Consider the following 27,295-nt stretch of genomic DNA (forward strand, 5'->3'; position numbering starts at 1 on the left):
CATTCAAAGCTAAATGCACTATTAGCCTTGAAATAAGTGCCCAAATTGGCTGCTGTAATTTATTAATTGTGGCTGCAATAAAGATTAGCCACAGTGTATGTCACTAACAAAAAAAAAAAAAAGAAAGAAAAGGCATGTATTCAATATCACTATGAAACATCTTAGCAGAGCTTTCTCCCCTATCTCATTATTTTTCCCATCTCCTACTGAATTATTTAATTGCCATATCCAAACAGCAAACATGACTGAGCTGAAATACTACTGAGATTTTCCCTTCTCCCTCTGCTATAAAAATTAACAAGATCACAACAATAATAACAACACAAAAAGGTATTTATTCACAAATACAACTTAATATCTCCTTTTGAGTTGAAATTCTTCAAAGTAACACGGCACCATATTGACCTCCTTCACATGCCAATGGGACACTGGACCGTAACACACACGTACCAGCCAAACCCCGAAACCAGGCACTGCCTGACCGTGTGCTTCATTTTCCGACTGGATCAGCCAATGTGTAGATGCCAGGAGTCATGTAAAAACTAGTTCATTATAAATAATTTACCCTGTCCCTACAAAAGGCCTGCATTCTCATACTGTACTCCAGTCTTCCCTGAACCTACTTCTATATTTTGTTGGACATGTGGATGGGCACACACACATGTGCACACACTCACATTCTGGGGCACTGTACTGTACTCCTCCTGTACTCTAAGAACCTAGGATTCTACTGGGCTTCAACTCTGTATTCAAAAAGAGGTCACAGGTGCTGTTCTTAGGCCTCTGACCTAGGAGACAAGGTCAAAAGACACCTGCCTCTGAAACTGAAGGTAATCCAGGAAAGTGGTATCAAATTCAAGAGACTATCACACCATGTAGAAATGGTCCCAGGTTATCACCCATCTATGAAAAGATTTTCTAATCTTGTGGCTGATACCAGTAGTCTCCCTCCTAAACTTCCTTTAGGGCCAAGACTATTTCCATGAAAAGGAAGCCATCAATTTAAATGCTAACTAAGGGGAGATGGGCTATAATCTTGAAAATTATAACCTGTCTTTCATGGGGGAAATGCTGTAATTATAAAATGAACTGGCAATTGATCAGGAAAATTGAACAAAAATCACAGTAGAATGAAAAACTGCTTCTCTCCAGAAGGGATGGCGAGGGTCTTCAGTTTCAACTGGCCTTTTCACTTTGAGCTGGACTGTGGTAATGGTAGAACTTACCTAAAATTATTCTATATTAAGGCAAAGAGCTGAGCCAAGCCTGAACTTTGTTCCATATACCAATTTAAAGAGCCTCTGTATTATCTCCAGCTCCTTTCCTCTTCTTCAAAAATGAAACAATGTTGCTTCTAAGTACACTTCACATAGTACCTTATCTCATGAGAGTATAACCAGAAGCAAAGGCTTGGCAATCGCTTTCAGAAATTAGGTTTAAGAAGTTTTGAGAGAATGAATTCTTTCCATAGACTCAACCTGTCTCTCTCGGACAGGATCTGTTCAAAGCCTCAGAGCCCTTTTGTTCCCAGGGAGGCCTAATTAATCCACTCCAGGTCTAGAGTCAAGCTGCTGGTTTATTAAAAGAGACACCTATTAGGGTGTCTATTGCAGATGTGCTTCAAGGAAGTTTCAAAGCCTTCCAGCCACCACCAGAGGGGAGGGAAGGAGAGAGAGAACGAAAGGAGACAAGAAAGTGAACAGAGGAGACACTTTGGTGGTCTTGTTTCCCAACTTACCCCAAAACCACATACATTAACTACAAAATTTAGAAAAATCAATTTTGATGTCAAAAGCTTACAGAATTACAAATAAAAGAGATATTCAAGAATCTGATGTATTATTAAATAATTTGAAAAGCAGATCTTTCTCCTTCTTTTCCTCTTTTCATCCCACTATTTCTCAAGCCCAAACTGGAGGTAAACGCTATGTTTTGGTTTGCTCCTTCTACAGCTATAGACTTGGAATGTTTTTGAAGCCGCAGTGAAGAGATCTCTGGAGCAGAGGGAAGGAGATCCGGGTTCTTGGCCTTCTCTACCCGTTCTAGGCTGTGGGTCCTCAGGCACACCATTAACTGCTCTGGGCCTATTTCCTCATCAGTGAAATGAGGTAGAAGACAAAGTCATTTCCAAAGTCCCTTTCAGATTTAAGATTGTGTGACTCTATGAGTAAGACAATCCTCTTTTAAGCTTCACATCTGACTCATTTGGTTTCCAGTGCCTGGAACATAACAGGCCCTCAAGAAATACTTTATATGAAAGCCTCTGCAAAATTAACAAAACTCCCTGCGGGGGGGGGGGGGCAGTTTGCACACAGTGTGATGTTAGTTTTACAGATTGAAATGGTTATAAACAAACAGAAAAAAGAATTTGCATTAAGGCAAATAATAATTAAAACTCAAATGATTCACTTCCTTTTTTTAAAAAAATACTTCAGTGCCTACTCTGTACACACTGAGTAATGTATTCTGGAAAATACAAGGACTTTAATGAGGTATCTAAGTGATATGTCGAAGCTGTAATATAGGTCCACGGCTAGGAAGACCCCTGAAACAGCTGGGCCAGCTCAACCTATGTGAATGGGAGGCTGTGGTCACCACACAAGGGACCGACAGTCCACCATATTGGGAGACTCTTCCTGAGGAGGGAAATGAGCAATGTCTTGGTCTAACGTAGGGAAGCACTTTCTTAGCTTTCAGGGCCAGGACTGAGTTACAGGGGGCGTGAGCTGCACTCAGCATGTGGAAGCAGAACGGGTGCTAGGTGGGATGGCTGTCCGTCTGTCACCCCCAAGAATGGCACTTGGAGTAACAAGTGTTCTCTCTTTTACATGGTGTTTCCCTAAACCTAGTGTGCTAAGGGGAATTACTTCTGGAGAAGCAGCCAAGAGAGCAAAGCTTCCCCTGAACTCAGAGAAAGGTGTAAGTGGTTGACCCACCATCTCCTAAGGGTCTGCGGCCATAAGGCCACAAACAGAGTAAAGGAAGTTAAAAGATTCTGTCCAGAGCACATGTGACAACTCTCAGAGATAAAACTGGGGAAGATTCTGAAGGAGGTGACATTTAAGCAAGTAAACTAGACACAAGAACATGAACTATAACCTGAAATTTTAATCACGCGCTGGGGAGAAGTAGAAAACTAGGATTATTTTTCAGCCTGAAAGACTGTTTCCTTCATTAAACAACAGGTAATGAACATCTTTGTCAAAATCAAGCCCTGTGGGGTAAGCAGCACAAGATACCCAAGACTGCTCTCCGGAGCAGGTGAACAGCCCGCAGAGTGGGGTGCATTGTGCTTGTGACTCCCACCTGCCTGCACGCGGAGCAGGCAAGCTTATTTCATCAAATCAGCAACACGAGGGGATCAGAAAACACAGTGGGAACGTGAAGAGTGAGAGAAACAGTAATGTCAAAAAGCAAACCTAGCGTTTCAGCATCACAACATTAGACCACGGACATGCACCAAATGACTCTCTCGTCAGGCCTTAACTCCACTGACAATGGGCAGTAAAAGCCAAAGAATTCCTCAGTGATTTTTGCCTTTGACACAGCATCAAACCCCCAATGTGTACAGATGCTCAGATTCCAAGATTCACTCAGCTTCCGAACCCCCACCTGGTCCAGTGACATACTGCAGGGTTTGATCACTCGATTTCTTCACATTCATACTCCTAAATTTTAACCTTACTATTGTTTAGAGGGTTTAACAGACCATGTCTACACTGATGATGGACTATGAGAATTTATTACTTTTTAAAAATGAAAACCAGGAGAAAAGATTTAACAATTTTGCAAGCCTCAATGAGGACAAATCTGAACACTGTGGAAACATTTAGTACTGGTTATGCCAGGTAAATGAGAAGGTGTGTGTTAACAGTGCTTGTGTTCCTACAGCTGCACCCAAAAGTCATCACACAAGGAAACCAAGTTAATTAAAGTCTTTCCATCCTCAGGAGTCCCCAGGGGCATTGGTCTTCAAGCAGGAGAGCTGCTGCCCCTGGACTGAAGGCCTTCAGTTACAGCACATGACAGATGGTACAATGTGGTAAGGCGTTAAGTTGAACAGAGACCCGCTGAGAGGTTAAAGCGGAATTTACACAATTACACAGACTCAAAAATTCTGTGATTTAATGCAGTGTTGAATGAATGATATGTGTACTGGTTTGGAAAAAATCCTTATTTTTTACTTTTTCCAATTAATTATTATTTCTTAAAATCTGTGAAAAGTAAACAGGTGCTCTGATCAGCTTTGTTGGATTATGGCAATTCTATTTGCTGTCCAGTCAAGGACTTCCAAAGCAACTATAAGGTATTTTAATCACATAACCTATACAAATTGGAAAATTCAGACATTGAATTTGTTTTTCCAACCAAATCCCAGTAAGTGGAAATATGAAATAGAAAAATGAATTGGACAGTTAATTGAATCATGGGCAAGACAGAGCATTTGGAAATTTTTTAAACAGTCCCTTCCTGGCGAATGGTTAGAGGGTAACAAAAAGCACATTTAGGACATGGTGCCATAAATTTTCTTACCCTCTCTGGTTCCTTAGAAGCATCTCCATGGCATCAAGAAATGCTTGTTGGAGCTAACTGCCCTGTGTCTGTGCTTGCTTGGGATTCTGAACCATCCTGGAGTGACCTGAATGATACTCAGTCATGGAGCCCATTCAACCAGTGGACCTCTGGACACAGCCAAACCTGGGGGGCAGGCTTTTATGGTTTCACTGTTGCACCTAAGTAGCTCCATTTGATTTGCCCCAATCTGGATAGAAATCTCTCCCCAGTGTGGCCGATTCACTGGCATTTTCCCTGGAGGTATTAGTTCTGTGTGGATTTAACTGGGTCCATAAACACTAAGTCTCCCTCACCATTGGATCAGCAATATTTAGGGGCTAAATGGAGTGAGGTGGAGTTTCATATGCATAGAGAAACACAGCAGGTTCCTCGTAAGTCACACCTGCAAGGTAAACCCTCTATAGCTTTTCCACTGATGCACTAGACTCCTCGCCCAACCGGGGTTCCTTGGGGGAAAACAAATCAAACTACGCCATAAAACAGCTTAAACATTTTACGAAAGGAGCAGCAAACTTGTATTATGAAATATGGACTCAAATTTCAGATCATGTCTGACTTATTTTCCTAAAACCAAATCAGACTAGATTAGAATGGTGCCCAAACAAGAGAAAACATTTCTAATTGGATGGTCATTAGGAAATACATTGTGTGCTAATCAGTCAGACCGAAATGAGTCCACAGAACACAGAAGCAACGTGACTAAGATGTGGTGAGCACAATTTCCTTCACTGCATGTGACTGGGATATTTTTCTTTATTTTCTCTTTTAAAATTCATGTCCAAGAAATAAACAGCACCCATGATAGTAAACTCGCTACAGGAAATTGCTGGTGTTCTCTAATGGGCCAACAGTAGTAAGAAGGGAGTAGCAGTATTAGTAATTCTGCTGGGCATACATGAAAATAGGGTAGCGTGTAAACATTTGCCAAACATATATGTCAAGATGCTTAAAAGACGGTCTTCTCAGAAGATCTTTTCTTCTATTTTACTCATAATGAAATTTTCTTATATTTTAGATGATCAAGACTTAAGAGTTTGAAAAAAATTATTGAGGAAATAGTCAAATGGAAAAACACTGAGTGCTACAATGATCTAAGCCTACTGTTGAAGGGAAGCATGAAAAAGCCAGCATGATTGGAAAAGGCTTCTATCTATACATGAAGAGAGAGGAATTGAAGACTTAAGGGTTCAGTCACTGGGGTCAGACGTCAACCAATCCTGTATCTTGCTTTTTCAGGTCGCTGGCTCTGTCCCACTGCAGCACCATGCGGCGAGGGGAAATGCTACCCTGTGGTTTCAAAAAAAAGAGAGAACTGGGCTGTGCTAGTCGTGCGTACGCGCATGCGTATGAGAGAGAGAGAGAGAGAGAGAGAGAGAGAGAGAGTGTGTGTGTGTGTGTGTGTGTGTGTGTTGACAGGGGGTCCTTTATATGTGACTATAAATTCTCATGATGAAGTCATGGCAGAGGTGAGCTTTGTTGATTTTGATGGTGTAGTCATGAAGGCATCAAATAAGCCATGCGGGAAAACATTTAGGCACAGAGATTTCATTAAAATGCCTTTTTTGATGCCTTACTAAATGCAAAAAAAGTTACATCTGTTACTTTAACATCTGTTAATTTCCTTAATTCACCTACAACTGTATGTGTTGGGGACAGGAATTAGGGAGGCAATTCTGCTTTTTCAATTCAGATTTTTGTGTGTCACTTCTCTCCATGAATCTTAGATAGGAAGGGGCACTGGAAGTTGTCTGGTCTGAGATTGCATCTGAGGGGCTGATGGTTTCCATAAATACACCTACAGTTTCTGCTGGAATCCTCCTACAGAACACATATCACAAGGTTGACAGCAATAATTTAAAACATTTGTTTTCTGTTTGCTTAAAAATCGGACCTCCCATAACTTCTACCTTAGTTTTACTTTCTATACCTTAAACAATGTATGTTAAGACATTCAATGCCAACTTTTCCAACTAACTGGAAGTAGCTATCCTCTCCCCTCCAAATCTAGAAGGGGACAAGTGGAAATGTTTTTTTTATTTAACACGTTCTATTTCTCTAATCATTCTTCATAAGAGGTTTCCAGATCACTCACCATGCTATAACTCTCTGCTGAAAAAGCTCAAGAGTTCACTGTTATTCCATTAAATAGCTACCACTTATTAAGAATATGTTATGTTGCAGAAAGGGTTTAAATTAAGCACCTGCTTTAATCTTCACAATAATGGCTTTTTGAGACAAGTATTTTCACCCCCATTTTTCTGGTCAGGAAACCAAGGTTCAGAAAGCTAAAGTTCCTTGAAATCACATGGGTTACAAATAGATAAATCTGTTTTTGCACCTGGGTCTGGTGGCTCCAAAGAGCGCTATCCTGTATGAACTCATGAACAAGACGCAGGGGATGGGATCTCTCCGGCCCAGGATCTGGGCACTGGCCACATTCAGGGCAACCACACGCTGCTTTTCCACAGAAGCCACTGTGACCGCATGGAAGTTTCTGACAGCTACACCACACCGCTGGTTAACGCTGAGTTTGTAATCGACTTGAACCCAAAGATTACTTTCACCCAAGCTGTCATTAAGTCTGACCACCCCTTCCCCCAACACATTTACAGAGTGAAGTCTGGCCTCCGGTCCTGCTAAACATTATCTTGCTACTTTGTTTCCATGTCACACACTGTCCACTTCATGAGAAACCCAGATTTTGGCACATGGGCTCTTAGTCACTTAAAAATACTGTTCAGCGATTTGTTATGCGTGTGCCTTCATCCAAGACGTTGATAAAAACTCTGTGTAGAGGAGAGCGAAACCGAAGGACACCTTCCCTAGGGCAATGTTTTTCAACCACCATTTACCTACTATACCCCATGTGCCCTGCCAGCCAAGGTTTTATGTTCCACAGTTTGTATCTAAAGTCCACAGGCACTTTGAATATGCGTTTTCAGCTATATCTTGTTGCCACCTTGAGAACCATATAGCTGATTCACAATCCATTTTTCTTATTCAACCAGTCATTACCATGTCCAAATTTCTCTATTTTCTCCACAAGTATGCCAGTCAGTAGTGACCACATTTTCTTCAACGACCAATGTCTGTTGTAAAACTGAAAATACTCTGCTGGCCAAGGATTTTGTGTCCCAGAAAAAGATTCTTCTATCAACTTTAGGGTGCCTGGGTGGCTCAGTCAGTTAAGCGTCTGCCTTTGCTCAGGTCATGATTCCAGGGTCCTGGGATTGAGTCCTGTGTGGGGCTCCCTGCTCAGCGAGGAGTCTGCTTCTCCCTCTCCCTCTGCCCCCTGCTCCTGCTTGTGTGCCTTCTCTCTAATAAATAAAATCTTAAAAAAAAAAAGAATCTGGAAACTTTATAAAAAATTATTATAAAAGAAAATAACTGACCAAAATTGCCATGTCACTCAAAATGTTCACAGTGACATTAAAAGTAACACTGAATTATATCCAAAGTTAATTACAACATAAAAATCCTGAACTCTACAAAAAACACAGATTGTATCTATTACATATTTGAAGCATGGGATATAAATTAAGTTTAACATGATCAACATTTACATGTACCTCAATCAGCCCTGAGGCATTTATTCCATCCACACAAAACACTATAAACTTTCTTCTAGATTCTTTTTAGAAAACTCTGGTAGCCATGACTAGATGACTGCAGGTAATCCTATTTATTCCATTAATAATACAATCAACAGAAAGACTCTCCTCAAAATTAAGAAAAAAGCTTCACTTAGATCAATTTTTCAGAAAGTGGATCCACCCTGGAAAAATACAATCTCTCTCATGGTTACAAAAGTCCTTTAAGCTTCAGAGTAAAACCCAGGTAGGAGTACTATTTTCGGATCTCCCAATTTCCAGAATAAATCTCTAAATCAGTAATTGGACACTTTGAGCTCAGAAATCAGCCAAAATCAAAGCCAAAAAAATGTAAAAGATGGATCTGTGCATGGCACACCTTAGGCAGGACCCTCAGAACATGCCTTGCCCTCCCTGCAGCAGCCCATCAGTATTTGTCAGGTGACAGGGTGACAAAAATTCTATCGATTAATATAGGATACGGTTAACTTTTGATTTAAGAATTTCTTTTAAAAAAATCCTTTTTTCCTCTATGTTCCTGCAAATCTAAAATTAGTAAACCAACCCCATCCCCACCATAAATGACATTATCAACATGAAATGGATTTGAATCTTATGACCCAAGAAAAGGACTGGATGCAGAACTGCATTATGCCACATAGAACAGGAATGATAAGGGGTTGTAGACAGAGAAAGCAGAGAGGGATGAATGAGGAACATGGGAAATCAGGCGGGCTTGGTGCTGACGGGGTCTTCGGAGGACTAGAAAGCAGGACGACACATAAACACCGCCTGTGGCACCCAGGAGAGCCGTGCAGCACACAGAGCAGAAGAGGTGAACTGTGTAGACATGTGATGGGAGGGGCTGGTGGGAAGGGCTGCATGATGTCCCCACGTGATGAAGGGCAGGCGGCTGAAGCAGGAGGAATAAGCTCTTGCGATAAAAACGTTCAATCTGAAGCTGAATCACCTTGCTGAAAGAGCAAGCTGCCCCCTCCGAGCTGTGGGGAGAAGGCGCCGTGGCTCCTGCACACCCAGACCCGCTCCTGTGGTTTCAGTTCACGCCCTGTGTGTGTGTTCTCTGTGACACGTGGAGAATCCACCCGTCTCCACTGCTATGGACAGGTTCGTGTTGTTCTCATCTGTTAACTTGGTCTTGCCAAGCATCTCTGACAAAAGTCATTCAACTGCTCCTTCTCTGAGAGGAATTTTAGTTTTCTTTACAAAAAGAACAAAGGATAGTAGACCCCTTTACACTCAGGCTGCAATGCCCACCGTGATGTACATTTAAAAAATTACTCTAAGAGGAGGACATTCACCGTTCAAATGATCCTACCAATCTACCAATGCTATGTACAGAAATTTACAAGTTCATACCAATTAAAAGTTGCAATGATTCAAATACAAAAGATATTAAATAATTTAAAATAGAAAGAGTGAAATTATTTGAATAGAAAAAGTAAAACTACTCAAGTAGAAAAAGTAAATTCATTTAAATGATAGCTCATAAGATATTGAAGAAAAGCCTGATTTTTAAGGCCCCCAGTTTTTTTTCCTACCATGGAAAGTGTCAGAGACTTTTTTTTAAAATTAAGATCACATTTTTCTTTTGATTGTAACATTTTGGAGACATTATAAGTACTTTTAGTAATCTGATCTCCTGTTAGAGACTTTGGAAAGAATTTTGTATTTAGAAACTGGGTCTGAATAACTTTCCAGAGTTCTGAAAACAAGAACGCATCTTGTGTGTCTCATACCAACATTCTCCAGTTCTCAATACCTGGGACAAAAAAGATTTTTAAATATGCACTCACCTCCACGTCACAGGTATATTCTGATCCATCCAGAAGTATCACTTTGCACTGCATGCTTTTAGGCTTTTTGACAATCTTTAATGGAGATCGAGATAGTTTACTGCTAGATGATTTCTGAGAAAGTTTATCGTCTTCCAATTGCTGATATTCGAGCTGTTTTGCAGCCCCAGCAGCGAACTCCCGTTCCTTGTCAGTGACCTGTGAAGAGCAAACAATGAACAGTTTTCACTGCAAGACAGGAAATAAATATTGCATTGCTCAGGCAAGAGCAAAACCCTTTAGACATAGGCTTTCCTATTTCCCAGAGCAGGAGAGATGTCTGCCTCAGGAGACTGAATGGACAAGTATGCATACATGGATATTTATAATGCTAATGGTTTCACCTAAACAACTTCTGCCATTTAAATGTACCAACGGGGGGCGCCTGGGTGGCTCAGATGGTTGAGCGTCTGCCTTCGGCTCAGGTCATGATCCCAGGGTTCTGGGATCGAGTCCCGCATCAGGCTCCCTGCTAGGCGGGGAGCCTGCTTCTCCCTCTGCCTCTGCCTCTCTCTCTCTCTCTGACTTTCATGAATAAATAAATAAAACATTTAAAAAAAAATAAAAAATAAAAAATAAATGTACCAACGGGGCTGCATTTCAGTTTGACTTGAGGGTTTAATTTAGAAGCATGGAGTTAGCAAATGCCATCAAGACTTCACTAAACAAAGGAGGATACAAATGGACTCCTGACATTTGTAAAATGTAAAAGGCATTAGACAGTACAGGTCTTTAAAATAAATCATTTAGATTTTATCTACTGTACTCTATTTTCTTCATTCACTGGATCCTTCTATATTCTATTACCCACAACACCCCATACACATATAAGGTATCTTACAAACTTTAAGGCCTAGAGAGCTTCAAGTATTAATCTTCTCAGTAATTTTACAACTGTTACAGCTCTAAATCAATTCAATGAAGCCAGCAGCACTGAAATTCATCACAAAGTAATCCCCTTAATCTGTTTCCCCCCTCACTGTAATGAGCCAGTGTAAGAGCAGATCACATCTGTCCAAAAGCTTTAATCTGCTTTCAAAGCACAACAATGTAGTCCAGGCTAGACTCAGAACTGCAGAGTATGTCCTGAGGAACAGTTAATTCTCCCTTGAATCAATAAATACCCTTGGAAATCTCTCTGTGCAACTATTCTCTTCACACCCCCCTGGCTTTATATATGTGTGTGTTTATATACATATATTTCATTGAAGTACAGTTGACATGATATTACAAATAGTTTCACCTGTACAAAATAGTGATTAAACAACTCAATACATTATGCTGTGCTCACCGCAAGCGTAGCTAGCATCTGTCACCATACAATGCCCTCTTCTATTAAATGACCACCAATGGTATTAATGTGCAAATTCAACTCATGGACCAGACTATCATTTCCACTAGTCTGCAAATGCACACTGACAGACCAAAGAAAGACATGTTGCAAAATTCAGTTTAGGCCCCTTGAGTGAGCATGAAATTTCTTCTCTCACAAACATACTATCTTCCTAGTAGCTAAAAGCACATGACCTTGACAATAAAGGTTTATTTAGATTTATCCCTTCAACTTTTCTTTCTTATTAGTGGCTACAATTTTATGACACTCTAATCACAAAGTTATCTTCTGGTGTATTTATTTTGGATTTTAGGTATGAATTTCTGCTTTTATAAAGTCATTTTCTATCTGGTTTTCCCTCCAAATTATAAATACAGTCCTTTCCTCCACTACTTTACGCAGGAATTCAGGGCAAAGTTGTGAGACATTCTTCAGAATAAAAAGACCAATTTGCTGAGTGAAGAGACCATGAAAAAATTGAAAAAACAACTTCAAAGGCCAAAATAGTTGAGAAGGCTAGAGGTAGCTAAAACAAGTAAATAAAAGAAAACCTGCTCTGGCAACTTGGTCCAACTTTTTTTTTTTTTTTTTTTGACTATTAGTTTTTCATATCAAAGTATTAAATGGTGCTGCAAAAAAGTCAAACAATTCTGGTCTTAAGCTAGTTGAAGAAGTTTGGTAACCTTGGAATTTTTTTAAGATTTCTTTATTTTACTGAGAGAGAAAGAGAGAGGGAGCGCGCATGAGCAAGCATGGGGGGAGGGGCAGAAGGAGAGAGATAATCTCAAGCAGATTCCCCACTGAGGGCAGAACAAGACACAGGGCTCAATCTCAGGACCCTGAGATCATGACCTGAGCCAAAATCTAGAGTCGGCCGCTCACCTGAGCTACCCAGGCACCCTGGTAACCTTGGAATTTTATATCATATATTTGCTAAGTGCTTATAACTTACATAAGACTTTAGCTCTTTTTTTTTTAAGATTTATTTATATTAGAGAGAGAGAGTACAAGTGGGGTTAAGGGCAGGAGAGGGGGAGAGAGAATCTCAAGCCCCAAGCCTCGGGGGGTGGGGGCTCGATCTCAGGACCCTAAAATCATGACCTGAGCCAAAACCAAGAGTCGGATGCTTAACCAACTACGGTGCACCCAGGTGCCCTAAGACTTTTGCACTTTTAATTCACATTTTCGTTTCATTACAGGCCAAGTCAACAGAAGCTACGTTTTTATTTAAATCTCACTACCTGGAATCAACTTTTTCTCTGTATTGAGGAAGATGAAATTTCATTTTTTCTCTCATAAAATAAAAGTATCTGTATGAGACTAAGCTTTCTGGGCTACTTAGAGGTCAACTCCAGACACCCCTGAGACCACCAGTGTTCAAAGGGAGGTGTTGTTTCCAAAACATTTAAAGCACGAACCCATCAATGAGCCTCTCATGCACATATTTTCAACAACTTCAGAAGAGCAGACCAAGGACCTCAAATGAAACATCCATCGTAGTCACATATAATTCATTACAATTTAAAAATATCAGTATCGGGGCGCCTGGGTGGCTCAGTCGTTAAGTGTCTGCCTTCGGCTCAGGTCATGATCCCAGGGTCCTGGGATCAAGTCCCGCATCGGGCTCCCTGCTCGGCGGGAAGCCTGCTACTCCCTCTCCCACTCCCCCTGCTTGTGTTCCTGCTCTCGCTGTGTCTCTCTCTGTCAAATAAATAAATAAAATCTTTAAAAAAAAAAATCAGTATCAACCTTTTTGGTAAATCCTCTGTTTCACTGAATCCTCATGACAGCTCTGGGAGGTAGGTATCTAGGTCTCCTTACCCTCATTTACACATAGGAGAGAAAAGGACAAAGGGTACAGTCTCCACAAATTTCCTCCATAAAACTAGTAGCCTGGAATTCAAATCCAGCCAAGCCCATGTTTTCATCGTCATGGACTACCAAAATGTACTTCATTTCACCTCCAACATAACTGGGCTCCTAGCCTGAATCAAGGAGCCAAGAGCAGAAGAACCTGAGAAAACTATCTTTTCTGATCTCTTCATCTTGTGAACAAGGAAGCTGAGGCTCAGAGGCTGAATGTGTTCTTGGAGATCCCTAAAATAACTAGGGAAGAGGCAGGATTAAATAGTTCTCCTGGCTCCGCAGCCAGTTACCTTTCCCTCAAAGGGCTTTAGTATCATTTCTCTCATTTTGTTTCAGACATCTGATTTCCAGAAGATAAAACACATGTATCATGTCTCGGCCCAGAAACTCTTTCTTCTGTACAATTATCTCCCACTCTCACATTTATTTCATTTCAGAGTTAAGAGGAAAGAACAGGGAAAAAAAAAATCCAGTCTAGTAATTTTAAATTGCTGAAGGTTTAAAAACAATCAAAACACCACCATCCTCACATCTCCAAAAAAATAAACGGTGAAGGAAAACCATGATGACAACAATGGCCCCTTAGATTTTGTTTAATAAGCTGGAAGGATAACCTCCAGCTCCCCATCATGAAACATTTTATATCAGACACAGCATCTATTTACAGAACACGAAAATAAATGTTATTTTTAATACTGCTTAAAAGCAGAAATACCATGGGAAAAGAAATAATCAGGTTGTAAACATAGTTTGCAAAGAATTTCACTAACATGCTGATTTCGTGTCTCTTCTCTCAACATCTTGTACAATTTCTAGCTTGACACATATACTTCCAACCTAGAAAAAGGTCAATCATTTGCAGGGACTCCCAGATCTGCTTACCATAGCATGAGTTGGTACCCTAACACATGTTGATTTCAGTTTGAAGTTTCAAGCCAAAATAATTTAAACATGGATTCATTCAAAGCCCAAGTATAAACCATGCTTTATATTTTGTATGAAAACTTTTAAAAGAAACAGTCACATTACATGTGACAACTTAAGTATGCCTAGATAATGGAGCTGAACATACACACACATCAGGGAGGGAAAGAGACCCACCTGAACATTCACTAAAAGTAGCTGGCAACATTAGGATCAGAGTGACCCCTGGGAAGAATCAAAAGAGCTCTAACCCCTAAGCATGAATAAAAGTTAGGAGCCTAATTAAAGCCACTGGTGTGGTGTCTAGCCTTCCTGTAAACCCAGATAAAACCAATAACCTGCAGTACAGATTTCAGGGTGGGTGTAAGTGCTTTAATCAAATGAGGGAGTTACCAAGCAAGGTTGTGGAATGTCATTCACTGAAAGTCTTAAAATAGCATAAATTTCCATCTGCCTGGGACCAGAAGGGGTAAACAGATGACCCCTCATAGTTTCCTCTAGTGCTAAGAGACCAAGGTCGGCCCCGACCCTGGAAAAGGTCAGTAAACATTCCTGAATTGGGTTTCTGGGTGATGCCAGCAGGTGCAGGGGAGCCGGTGGCGGCCTGGGTCCCGGGACTCACCTCCTTCCTCACAGGGGTGCTGTGCGCCGCGGCCTCGAACTGCTCTAGGGCCTGGTGCTGCTCCTCGCCGCTGGGTTCGGGCCCTGGGCCCTGCGGCGCCCCTGCGTGCCCCTGCGCCCCCGCCGCCTCCTGGGGCTCGGCCTCCTGCTCGGGCTTGGATTCCGAGTCTGAGCCAGATTCGGTCGTCATGGTTGATTGTTCTGCAAACAGAAAATGGCAAGGTCCCATCACTCGGTGTAATTACCTTCGCTAGGCACAAAAACTAGGATGCTACCTATGGTGAAAGGCTGCACAGAACCACAATTAAAAAAAAAAAAAAAAAAGGGAAACATGCATGCAATCCAAATACGGTCCTACTGCACAGCCCTAATAGATGACTTCCATTTACCACAAAGATGGTTCAAAGTGAACATTTAACTAGAAGCCAAAACTTATTTGTAATGATCACAGGTTTTATTCCTATTAGGTTTTTTGCCATAGATGGCCATAAAATGACATTAAAGTAACGGCCTAATAATTACATAACTTAGACACATTTAATTTCAGAAAAATGAATCTTCCACATCAGCTGGATCTATATTTTAATCTCTGGGAGAGATGATCTAATAATGGAAGTGGATTTTTTTTTTCTCCTTCCCTCTCCCTTCCTATCTCTACCCAGGGCCCCTGCTCCACCTCCGGAACCCCTGAATCTATCCATTCTTCCATGAGCAAGAGCCCTTCCTCTGCTTTCTCAGAACCCTGTTAGCCCCTTTTGAGTGAACAGTGACAACTACATTAGAGGCTTCCTCGGTGACGTGGGACGGGTCCCACACTGGACAGGCCCTGGGCGGGGCTGGAGGGAGGCTGGGAGCCTCATCTCTCCCTCCTTCACCAGTGAAAAGTCACAGCTTCTTCCTGGCTTCCTCCTGTTTCCCCTGACAGTTGAAAGAGGAGTTTGTCTCGGCTCATAAGGGACTCACACAACAGAGTTTAATATATAATAATCTTCTCTTACACCTAAAAACACCTTCTAAAATAGAACCACCACCTTGTAATGGTTTGCTAGTCAAGACACGTTAAGTATTTTGTGCCTTAGTTTCCACATCTGCCAAATGAGGGAATTGAACCTGACCATATCCAAAGAACTTAGTTTCTGGGGGTTCCTTTCTCCCCCTCCTAATGGGCATGCTGCTATGCTTAAAGCAGTTTTGTGCTCGAAACAGCAAAAGAGGAGCTGTGCCAGCTGCTACCGTAGCATTTTAAGTAATTTCTTATCTTAGATAGATGGTAAATTATCTCAAACCAAATATCCCAGCCTGTCCTATGATTTCCCTTCCTAATTCTAATTTTATGGTAAAAATACCAGGAACAAAGGGCTAGTGTAATACTCTAAGCAAATGATACACCCGTTAGTATAATACAGAATTATGCAAACTACTACTCCATAGTAAAATCACCATTTAGTTCTATCTTCACAACACGCGCCGGGAGTATGTTTAATAACTTGAAGAAGAGGGAACATACAAATACCAATCTATGTTATAAACTAAATGCTACATCCATGTTTCCTATCTAGGGTTCCTTTTTACAATCACCAGCTATTCTTTCTGTTGAATAAAAGACATATCAACTTGGCATGTGCTCAGTTGCCCAAAGCATATGTAAATATCAAGACCAAACACTGAACAAGATAGTGATCCAAATAAAAGGAACACCTTTCCTTTTTTCCTCTTACATTTTAGATTTTTAAGCAAATCTTGAAAGTAAATACTATATTCTCTTTTGTATGATTTTACTAGAAAGTGTTAAGTCCAGAGAAAAGACAGAGAGGAGGAAAGGTGGTGTTATGGTGTAATCCAGAGCCTACAATCAAATTCGACCTTTTAAAGGGAGAGGGTCAATTTTTATTTTATTATGTTATGTTTTTTTTTTTTAATTTTTTTTTTAAGATTTTATTTATTTATTTGACAGAGAGAGACACACAGTGAGAGGAAACACAAGCAGGGGGAGTGGGAGAGGGAGAAGCAGGCTTCCCACGGAGCAGGGAGCCCGATGCGGGGCTCGATCCCAGGACCCTGGGATCATGACCTGAGCCGAAGGCAGACGCTTAACGACTGAGCCACCCAGGCGCCCCTTATTATGTTATGTTAATCACCATTTTTGGTGTAGTGTTCCATGATTCATTATTTGTGTATAACACCCAGTGCTCCATTCAATATGTGCCCTCTTTAATACCCATCACCAGGCTAACCCATCCCCCCACCCCCTCCCCTCTAGAACCCTCAGTTTGTTTCTCAGAGTCCATAGTCTCTCATGGTTCGTCTCCCCCTCCAATACCCCCCCTTCATTTTTCCCTTCCTACTGTCTTCTTTTTTTTTTTAACATATAGTGTATTATTTGTTTCAGAGGTATAGGTCTGTGATTCAACAGTCTTACATAATTCACAGCACTCACCATAGCACACACCCTCCCCAATGTCTATCACCCAGCCACCCCATCCCTCCCACCCCAACCCCCACTCCAGCAACCCTCAGTTTGTTTCCTGAGATTAAGAACTCCTCATATCAGTGAGGTCATATGATACATGTCTTTCTCTGATTGACTTATTTCGCTCAGAATACCCTCCAGTACCATCCACATCGTTGCAAATGGCAAGATCTCATTCCTTTTGATGGCTGCATAATATTCCATTGTATATAGATACCACATCTTCTTTATCCATTCATCTGTCAATGGACATCTTGGCTCTTTCCACAGTTTGGCTATTGTGGACATTGCTGCTATAAACATCAGGGTGCACGTACTCCTTCAGATCCCTACATTTGTATCTTTGGGGTAAATACCCAGTAGTGTAATTGCTCGGTCGTATGGTAGCTCTATTTTCAACTTTTTGAGGAACCTCCAGACTGTTTTCCAGAGTGGCTGCACCAGCTTGCATTCCCACCAACAGTGTAGGAGGGTTCCCTTCTCCACATCCCCACCAACACCTGTCGTTTCCTGACTTGTTAATTTTAGCCATTCTGACTGGTGTGAGGTGGTATCTCATTGAGGTTTTGATTTGGACTTCCCTGATGCCGAGTGATGTTGAGCACTTTTTCATGGGTCTGTTGGCCATTTGGATGTCTTCTTTGGAAAAATGTCTGTTCATGTCTTCTGCGCATTTCTTGATTGGATCATTTGTTCTTTGGGTGTTGAGTTTGATAAGTTCTTTATAGATTTTGGATACTAGCCCTTTATCTGATATGTCATTTGCAAATATCTTCTCCCATTCTGTCGGTTTTCTTTGGTTTTGTTGACTGTTTCCTTTGCTGTGCAAAACCTTCTTATCTTGATGAAGTCCCAATAGTTCATTTTTGCCCTTGCTTCCCTTGCCTTTGGCGATGCTTCTAGGAAGAAGTTGGTGCGGCTGAGTCGAAGAGGTTGCTGCCTGTGTTCTCCTTTAGGATTTTGATGGACTCCTGTCTCACATTTAGGTCTTTCAACCATTTAGAGTCTATTTTTGTGAGTGGTGTAAGGAAATGGTCCAGTTTCATTCCTCTGCACGTGTCTGTCCACTTTTCCCAACACCATTTGTTGAAGAGACTGTCTTTTTTCCATTGGACATTCTTCCCTGCTTTGTCGAAGATTAGTTGACCATAGAGTTGAGGGTCCATTTCTGGGCTCTCTATTCTATTCTATTGATCTATTTGTCTGTTTTTATGCCAGTACCATACTGTCTTGATGATGACAGCTTTGTAATAGAACTGGAAGTCTGGAATTGTGATGCCGCCAGCTTTGCTTTTCTTTTTCAACATTCCTCTGGCTATTCGGGGTCTTTTCTGGTTCCATACAAATTTTAGGATTATTTGTTCCATTTCTTTGAAAAAAGTGGATGGTATTTTGATGGGGATTGCATTAAATGTGTAGATTGCTCTAGGTAGCATTGACATCTTCACAATATTTGTTCTTCCAATCCATAAGCATGGTACGTTTTTCCATTTCTTTGTGTCTTCCTCTATTTCTTTCATGAGTATTTTATAGTTTTCTGAGTACAGAGTCTTTGCCTCTTTGGTTAGATTTATTCCTAGGTATCTTATGGTTTTGGGTGCAATTGTAAATTCTTCTGTCTTGTTGTTGGTGTATAGGAATGCCACTGATTTCTGTGCATTGATTTTATATCCTGCCACTTTACTGAATTCCCGTATGAGTTCTAGCAGTTTTGGGGTGGAGTCTTTTGGGTTTTCCATATAAAGTATCATATCATATGCAAAGAGTGAGAGTTTGACTTCTTCTTTGCCGATTTGGAAGCCTTTTATTTCTTTTTGTTGTCTGATTGCTGTGGCTAGGACTTCTTTTTTTTTTATTTATTTATTTATTTATTTATTTGACAGAGAGAGAGATAGAGAGAGAGCACAAGTAGGCAGAGAGAGAGGGAGAAGCAGACTCTCCACTGAGCAGGGAGCCCGACGCGGGGCTCGATCCCAGGACCCTGGGATCATGACCTGAGCCGAAGGCAGCCGCTCAACTGACTGAGCCACCCAGGCGCCCCGCTAGGACTTCTAATACTACGTTGAATAGCAGTGGTGATAGTGGACATCCCTGCCGTGTTCCTGACCTTAGGGGGAAAGCTCTCAGTTTTTCCCCATTGAGAATGATATTCACTGTGGGTTTTTCATAGATGGCTTTTATGATATTGAGGTATGTACCCAGGAGAGGGTCAATTTTAATAGTCAATTCAATTTGCTGAACTCTCAATTAAGTGCCAAATTTAAGTCACGTACTGCCCATGGTTTAGAAACAGAAATAAATATGTTGTAACCCCCCTCCTCACCCCAAGGAGTGGAAGAAATGGACTCTTCTCAGAATCCATTTTCTCCTTTTTCTTTTTAGTAATTAAACTTTGTTTTAGCTGATAATCCTTCACCCAGCTTGAGACCACAATGAGTTGAGGCCAGGTGATGAAGTCTGGACCAATGAGAAAAGACAGAATATGTATCCAATATCTAGGTCATCTTCATAAAGGCAAGGGCACTTGCCCTAGGCTTCCTCTTCTCATTGGCTAGGGAAAAATGATCGACATGGTCACCATAGACTCAGTCATGGAGGCCCCAAATTCAGGGGGATGCCAGGGTCACCCCTTCCAACCTGGGCCCCTGCTCTGCTGCTCCAGATTGTTCCACGAAGCAGAAATTCATTTCTGTCTTCCTGGAACCGCACTACGCTTGCTCAGGGCCATTCTAATACATATTCTTCAGACTAAAGTTCTACCAGAATATAGTCATGCTCTAGCGGTTCCCATCTCAGTAAAACAAAGTAGCCTTCCCTCAAGCCCACATCCTCCATCGGCTATGACCATATTTCTCTGCTTTCTACTCCTAGCTTCTCAAAAAATTGTGTTGACCCTCACTGTCTTCTACTTCCTCCCTTCCCCTCTCCCTGCAAGGACTCCAGTCTGACTCGCACTGAGGTGGACAGTGCCACAGACTACCCACTCTCTTCTTTTCCCATCTCATCTTACCTCTTAGCAGCCCAGCCCAACTTGTCAGCATGTTTCCCTCCCTTGGGGTTCAGAACACACCACACCCTCCTGCTTTTCTCCTATCTCTCAGGCTACACCTTCTCATTCTCTTTTCCAGGCTACTTCTTACCCAACCTCTACATGTGGGATTCTTCTGGAAAACTCAGTTCAGGCTCTCTCCTCTTCTCACTTGACATTTTCTCCCAGCTATTGCTATGCTTTCCCAAGGCTTTAAATACTTCCCAGAAGCCAACTGCTTATAGACTCACATCTCTGGTCTGAGCCTCTTCTCTGGGGTTTCAAACCCAACTGCCCACTTGACATTTCTCCCTGATAGCTCACAAGTACCTCTAGAATTTTCTGTCTCAAGTCTGTTCCTCCCCTCCCTCTTCTTCCTCACCCCAATAAATGGCAATGCCATTCTTTCAAGCCAGAATTCCAGAAATCAGCCCTGACATTTCCTTTTCCTTACTTTCTCTAATAGAGGACAAAAGGTTTTGCAAAATATATTTTGCAAAATATATAATTTTGCACATACATATACAAATACCTATATAAAAACATATTTCCAAAATATATCTTCAATTGGTCCCCTGCCACTATGCAAGCTATCACTTCTTTCCTGAACTCCCTAATAAACCTCCTCTTCCCTGTCTATTCCTGCCCACTTCTATTCTGATCTTCATAACACATAAATCTAGTCCTAGCACTCATGTTAATACCTTCCTGATGTGCTTGAAGAAAAATCCAATCTCTTAATTGCCATGGCCTTCCAGCACAAGCCTAGGCCTCAACACCCGATTAATGCCCAGTGGCACTGCCTACCCCCTCTCCCACGACGATCTGGCCACGTGATATCCTTTTGGTTGGCAAAGCCCAGCAAGGTTTTCTGCCTCCAGGTTTTTTAGACATGCTGCTCTCTGTGAGAACATTCTTTCCTCTGCTCTTCAAGTGGCCAATTCCCCATTCCTCAAGTGTCAGCTTGAGAAAGGCATTCCCTTTTTACATAGCTACTCGATGCGTGGTAGCAGTACCAATGTAGTACCTGGGCCACAGTAGGTATTTGAATAATTATTTGAGGAACAACTAATAAAATCAACCCCATTATTATCATATCCACCTACATATGTGAATGTGTAAGAACTGTTCCTTATAGTCTTTAGCAATTGTGAAATCTCTCAAGTGAGGAAAAAGTAGGTATTTTTATGTTTAATGGAAAACAGAACTCAGTTACAACTTTCAGAGCTGAAATCTCCCTACAGGTAATAGATGCTATTGGTCTAATCACACGCTTTTACCAGTGGGTCAAAGGGTTTTCCAAAAACTCAAAAAGAAAATGTTTAAGTGGTTTAGAGAATCTCTGTAAGAGTAACCAGAATTACTAGATCATGAAATCAAAAAATAAAACACAAACGACTACTAAAAAAAGTACATTTTTAAAAGATGCTTAGGGGCACCTGGGTGGCTCAGTTGGTTGGGCGTCAGCCTTTGGCTCGGGTCGTGATCCCAGAGTCCTGGGATCGAGTCCCAAATTGGGCTCCCTGTTCTGTGGGGAGACTGCTTCTCCATCTGCCTCTATCTCTCTCTCGCTCATGAATAAATAAATAAAATCTTAAAAAAAAAAAAAGATGCTTAATTTTCTTCCCAGGCAGGGCAGTTCTTATAAATATATAAATATAAATCATATTTTAAAAATGTTGGATACCTTCAATATCTATTTTCTATGAATATCATATTTAAGTTTCTCTATTATCTGTGTTTCGGCAAATAGCTCTAACTTAATGAGATGTCAAAATGGTTACTGAAGCAAAACCAGAATCATATCTCAAAATATAAACATTTTAGTTCATTTCACTTTAAAATCTATGTACAATTTTTATAGATCTAATACATGAAAATAATTAGCAGCAAGTAAGCTGTCATGTGTGAGCCTGGACGACAGACTTAATTTCTTTGGTCTCCTGCTTCCTCTTCCATGAAACAAGGGGTTCAGCCTAGAAATTAGTGATGAAGGAGTGAGGTGGGTGTGGGGAAGGGAGTGAAAAATGCCAAACTTCAGATCTTCTTACAGTTTGTCTTCTTACAGAAGTCTCTCACCTCTTTCACCACCTTCTCTCAGCCTCCTTGTCTTTGTAAACATAAGGAATTTTTACACAAATGTAGTTTTAGTAGACTCCATTGGGGTGGACATATCAATGCAACCCAAACATTAAAAAGTTGTCCAATGTGTGTTAAAATAGGAATCTTTCTAAACACATGACCTTAGCCCCTTGATAAACATGAACTAAAAGGGAAAGATTAGTACAAGAACATCCCAATTTTGGGTTTCGGTGTTATTATTCTGGTCATGAAACCATTTTGCAACCTGCTTTTCTCTTTGATTTCATGACTTGTCCCTAAGGCAGAGAGCCAGCTCTACAAAAACCGAATAAAAATGCAAAATAGAACCCAGCAACCACCTATCAACTATTTAAATAATAAAATAACCTACCATTATTTTCTACCTACAAATATACCATATGATACCTTACTTGTCATAGATCACATAAATCACAGAACCTCAAACCTTGAATAAACTCCTATGCATTTGTCAAATATTTCTGAAGCATATTATTTTCCCCAGCACTACATGCATAATATAATGAATGAAAATCGTTGCTGTTTCTTGACTAATTGTAATAAAATAAAACTTTCATTGCTGCTGAAAGATAGTAGAGCAATAGACCTTAAAAATGTAAGGGTTTGTAGTTCTGGAGTCTCACTAGAATCAATATATAACTCCACATATCTGAAAGGGCGTAAGTTCAACTGTACCTACGAGTGAACAGCATTGACAGCTTACATCAGTAAATCCACCTTCAAAACTTTTAAGTCTTCTTCCCTACCCACATTGCCAATACAAGCGAGTGATGAACTGATTTTTAAATGGCAAACAATTAAAAGCATAAGCATCTAAATATAGTACTTCTAACTTTAACTCCTATTTTCATAATTTTAGAGTGTGCACTCACTTCTGGTCTTGTACCTAAACACCAAAACATTTTCTTAAAGCAGATTTGTAGGATATTTGCATTGCTTTGGCTTTTCTTTTTTCTCATGCTCATTCCTTGCTTTCCTGGATGACCCTTGCCCCTTAAAGTTGCACACTTCCCTTTCCATCTCACTAAACTCGACTATTGTCCAACACTCTCTCCTCTTCTGATATATTCACTTCGGACTAAACATAGCTGTCAATGATTTCAGTTACTAGAAGTGAACACCATCGCTTGCAATTCTAAACAGAAAGCAACACAAAATGCTTTGGCTTAAACTCTGCCCTTTCTTGAAACTAAATTTACCTTATCAGCTGTGTTCTACTTCAGCTAAAAAAACAAAGGCTTAGACTTCTAGAAACTCTGAATCCTAAAAGTTGAGGTAAAGACTTTCATTTGAGTATTCCAGTGGGATGGCAAGAGGAATCCTCCATCTTTTCAAGAAACAAGAACTGTATTCATTACGCCTCTCCCAGGGAGAGATTTAGTAAATGACTAAGAAATTAAGAAATAGTGATGAGCCTCCAAGGAGGCCCCGTGCAGGTATAAATGAAGTCACGGTCCCAATCCCCAGTCCGTTTACCTATAAAAATTGGTCATGGCTTTGTTCCTTTTCAGCTCCAATTTTCTATTCCACAGAAGAAAAAAAGTCAATTTATCCTCATCTTTTCCACTTTTAGAACTAGCATTTTAAAATCTCCATCTCCTAACTAAATGACTGCTTAATTAGCTTCTCTATTCAAATTTACCTCCCTCTCTTGCTGATATTAAAATTCAGTCATATTAAAAGACACCAACCTAGCAAGGACTTCATGCAGGAAAATGCTCAATGTAAATCTCTGTCATTTAGGCATAAAACAGGATTCCTACTGAATAACCAAGCACTTTGTTAAAAAACACACAAAACAAAACAAAACAAAAAACCCTTTATACCATTTACCTACCTTCAGGGATGTAAGACTAAAATGGACAATTTTTTCTAAAAAAAAGCAAGTTTTTTTCCTCTTATATTTCAAATATAAATTCATAGGAGAAGAGAAACTAGTATACAAATGTCAATATTTGTGACTATGGAATAGTATCCACCATCAATTGTGAGCAAACTATAAGATGGTAATATCTCCTGGCGTTTCTACTGGATTCTGCCTATTTGCATTAGAAGAAGGGGGGAAAAAAGGCCCTAGTACCATCCATCTTAAAAAAAAACAAAAACAAAAACAAAAAAAAACAAAACCAAAACAACACAGAAAACCAAGTCAGCCTGCTCTAGGGCTCACTCACACTCCGTTCTTCCACACCCACCATCCCTCCCCCTCCAGTACGGTCCTACCTATTTAGAGCCATGCTTACGGAAGGAATCGTCTTCCCATGTGGTCACCACACTCTTCCTCCCACTCACTCTTCAGGGTGTCCCCCATTATTTTAGTACACCTCACCAAGGTTACCAATGACCTCCCTACAAGCCAATAAATCCCAGGTGACATCCCTTCTTATCTTTGGATTCTCTGCTTTGGGCACTCTTGGTTTTCCTCCTATCTGTTCTGGCTACTCTTTCTAATTTCCCTTGGCTTCTTCATGGCCTGTTTCCTATTTTCTCTTTCTAAACTTGCTAGCTCTCTAGGAGTCCATCACACGCTCTAAACCCTCTTTTTGGAGAGCTCCTCCATCTCACTTCAAATAAAATTACAGCTCCAAAATAGAAGTTCCTCAGTTTGGAACCTCCCTGAGCTACAGATCCATATATAGCATTCGACTTCCCACCTTGCTTACCTGGATATCTCAGAGGCACCAGAACTGAACATTTTTCCATCCAAACTCTTGATGCCCCCACGCTCCCAGCCCATCTGTTCTTCCCCATTTCAGTAGGTGGGCTTCCATCTGTCCAGCTGCTCATGCTAGGGACTGGAACAGCACCCCTCTCCTCACTCCCAACTTAGTCTGTGTCATGCCAGTCTACTGTACCTCTTGAGTTGTGCGCAAAGGAGGAAGGCAGCAGAGAGTTCTATCCAGAGGTTACTCATCAGACAAGGGCAGAGCAGTGTGAAAAATCAGCTGCACTTACTTGTGCGAGAGCATGCAGTCTGCTGCAGCTGGGACATAAGGGGTGTGCGGGGGGTGGCAAGGGGCGATGAGACGAGCCAAGCAGAAGTCAGGTCCCGTGAGGCTGTCTGAACAGGCCAAGGAGACTTTGTGGCATTGCAGAGACCACCACGCTGGTGGCCACAAGGACGACTAACACCAGAAGGGGTCAGCTGGACTTTTTCATTGTTTTGGCTCAAAGTTAGACCAACCTGATAAAGCAAGGAGGCCTCGATGGGGCAGCAGTGGACCGGTTACTCCTCAAAGCACAAAACAGGGGGATTCGGGACCAGTCATTACCAAATATCTTCGGAAAACTTGACAACAGAAAGTTGAGATGCTAAGTATTTCTGACTAGCAGCAGGGACGATGGATAGTTTTGTTTTCTTTTCTTTTTTTCAAATAAGCTTTTGGGCCATACTAACTTCAACTCTTATAAGCCAATATACCAACTCCTATTGGCTGATTTTACGATTACAGAAGCAGAAAGCTGGAATTTCTACGAAGATGACGCGATCATTCAAAATTTACTTTCACCATGATGACTGTAAACCTGCCAGGATTACCAATCCATCTTTATGGAGACAAAGATTTCATGACAGCACAGCATATCTACAATTCAGAGTTGGGAATTTAAAAAACAAGACCAAAAAAAAAAAAAAAAGACCACAGTCTCCTGCTTCAAAGAGTGTACATCTGACAGGTGACCCTGAGAAGCAAGCCAACCACAGCGCCCAGGATGTGAGAAGCAAGCCCAGAGAAGGGGGCTTTCAACAAGCCTGCAGGGGCACAAAGGGCTTCCGCGGGAAATAACCCTCCTTTGATGGAAAAATCATCAGGGCGAACCTTCTGTCGCAAGTGAAATGACTCGTTTTAAGCATTAGGTGCAAGTAAAAATCACTGGCTACTTCAGGAGGACAAAGGGAAATCAGGGATAAATCAAAGTGCAGGAGAGGCACCCTGCTGGGCCAGAAGGACACAAACCAGACTCAAGTGGGCCATGTGCTCTGTGACCTCAATGGAATGCATCTCCTCTTCTGTTCTAAAATTCTGAAATTCTAGTCTTCCTGAGGGCCAGAGATACTGTTGTATTAATAGCATGAAATCTACAGAAATTCTGTCCTTTAAGATAAAAGACGACAGATACTGATCTTCCCCACTGGCCCCCAGGGCATAATGCAACTAGGGCAGGCAATCATGGTGTGCTAGCGAGAAAGCCGGCCTCCCCACCACCACACGGTCAGCTGAAGGCTTCATTAACTGACTCAATTACGGTTTTATGTCACCGAAGCAATACTTTACCTAGATCATCCAAAAAAGCTGAAGGAAAAACTCTTAGTTTATGTAATACATTGGAAAAACCTGGTTAATTTTTGGTAAGCTTTTAGCTTTTCAAGCTCAAAAACGTTTAGAGCTATGTGTGAAGAAGAATAGTTAACAAATGCAGTTTAGAATATAGACAGAGATGATGATTATGAGTATGTTCACCTTAACAATATGTATTCATATTTTCTAATACAAGGGGTGCCAAACACCAGGGCATAAAATCCCACGTATCTTTGAAATAGCAAGAATATTTGGTTGTTCCCACAAGCCCCCCAAATACTTTTCAATAAACCAAGGAAGCAGCTGACTCCTATATATATGGGGGCTTCAGTTGGTGAACAGAATTCAGTGACAGCACTAATAAGACAGGCAGGTTCCTGAGGGGACAAACCACTTGCAAATTAAATCAGTAAGAGAGAGTGGCAGAAGATTCAGGCTCTGTTCTAGGACATCTGCATTATGATCACTCTGATAAAAGAAGCTGAGTTCCCAGACTGGGTTTCCTGAACTCCAGAGGCTGGGGAAGAGTACCTTATAGGTCTGAGAGTTTGTTCTGCTATTTTAAAGGAAAGTATACATTTATGGCAATGACACAGCTGCACACACTCACCAAATT

General features: G+C 41.1%; 1 protein-coding gene across 19 annotated transcripts in view; it reads right to left on the bottom strand.

Annotated features, from left to right (window-relative positions):
• The window catches only part of EPB41L3 (erythrocyte membrane protein band 4.1 like 3), a 180,702-nt gene that overhangs the window by 72,854 nt on the left and 80,553 nt on the right, over positions 1-27,295 (bottom strand). For all 19 annotated transcript variants that reach the window (XM_036071474.2, XM_036071463.2, XM_036071452.2 and 16 more), the window contains exons 2-3: positions 14,764-14,963; positions 9,980-10,177 (exon numbers count right to left, since the gene is read on the bottom strand). In XM_036071474.2, the coding sequence (XP_035927367.2) occupies positions 9,980-10,177; positions 14,764-14,963 (398 nt within the window). The remainder of the gene's footprint in view (positions 1-9,979; positions 10,178-14,763; positions 14,964-27,295) is intronic.

The sequence above is a fragment of the Halichoerus grypus genome, chromosome 13 (assembly GCF_964656455.1).
Source record: "Halichoerus grypus chromosome 13, mHalGry1.hap1.1, whole genome shotgun sequence".
Lineage (NCBI taxonomy): Eukaryota > Metazoa > Chordata > Mammalia > Carnivora > Phocidae > Halichoerus > Halichoerus grypus.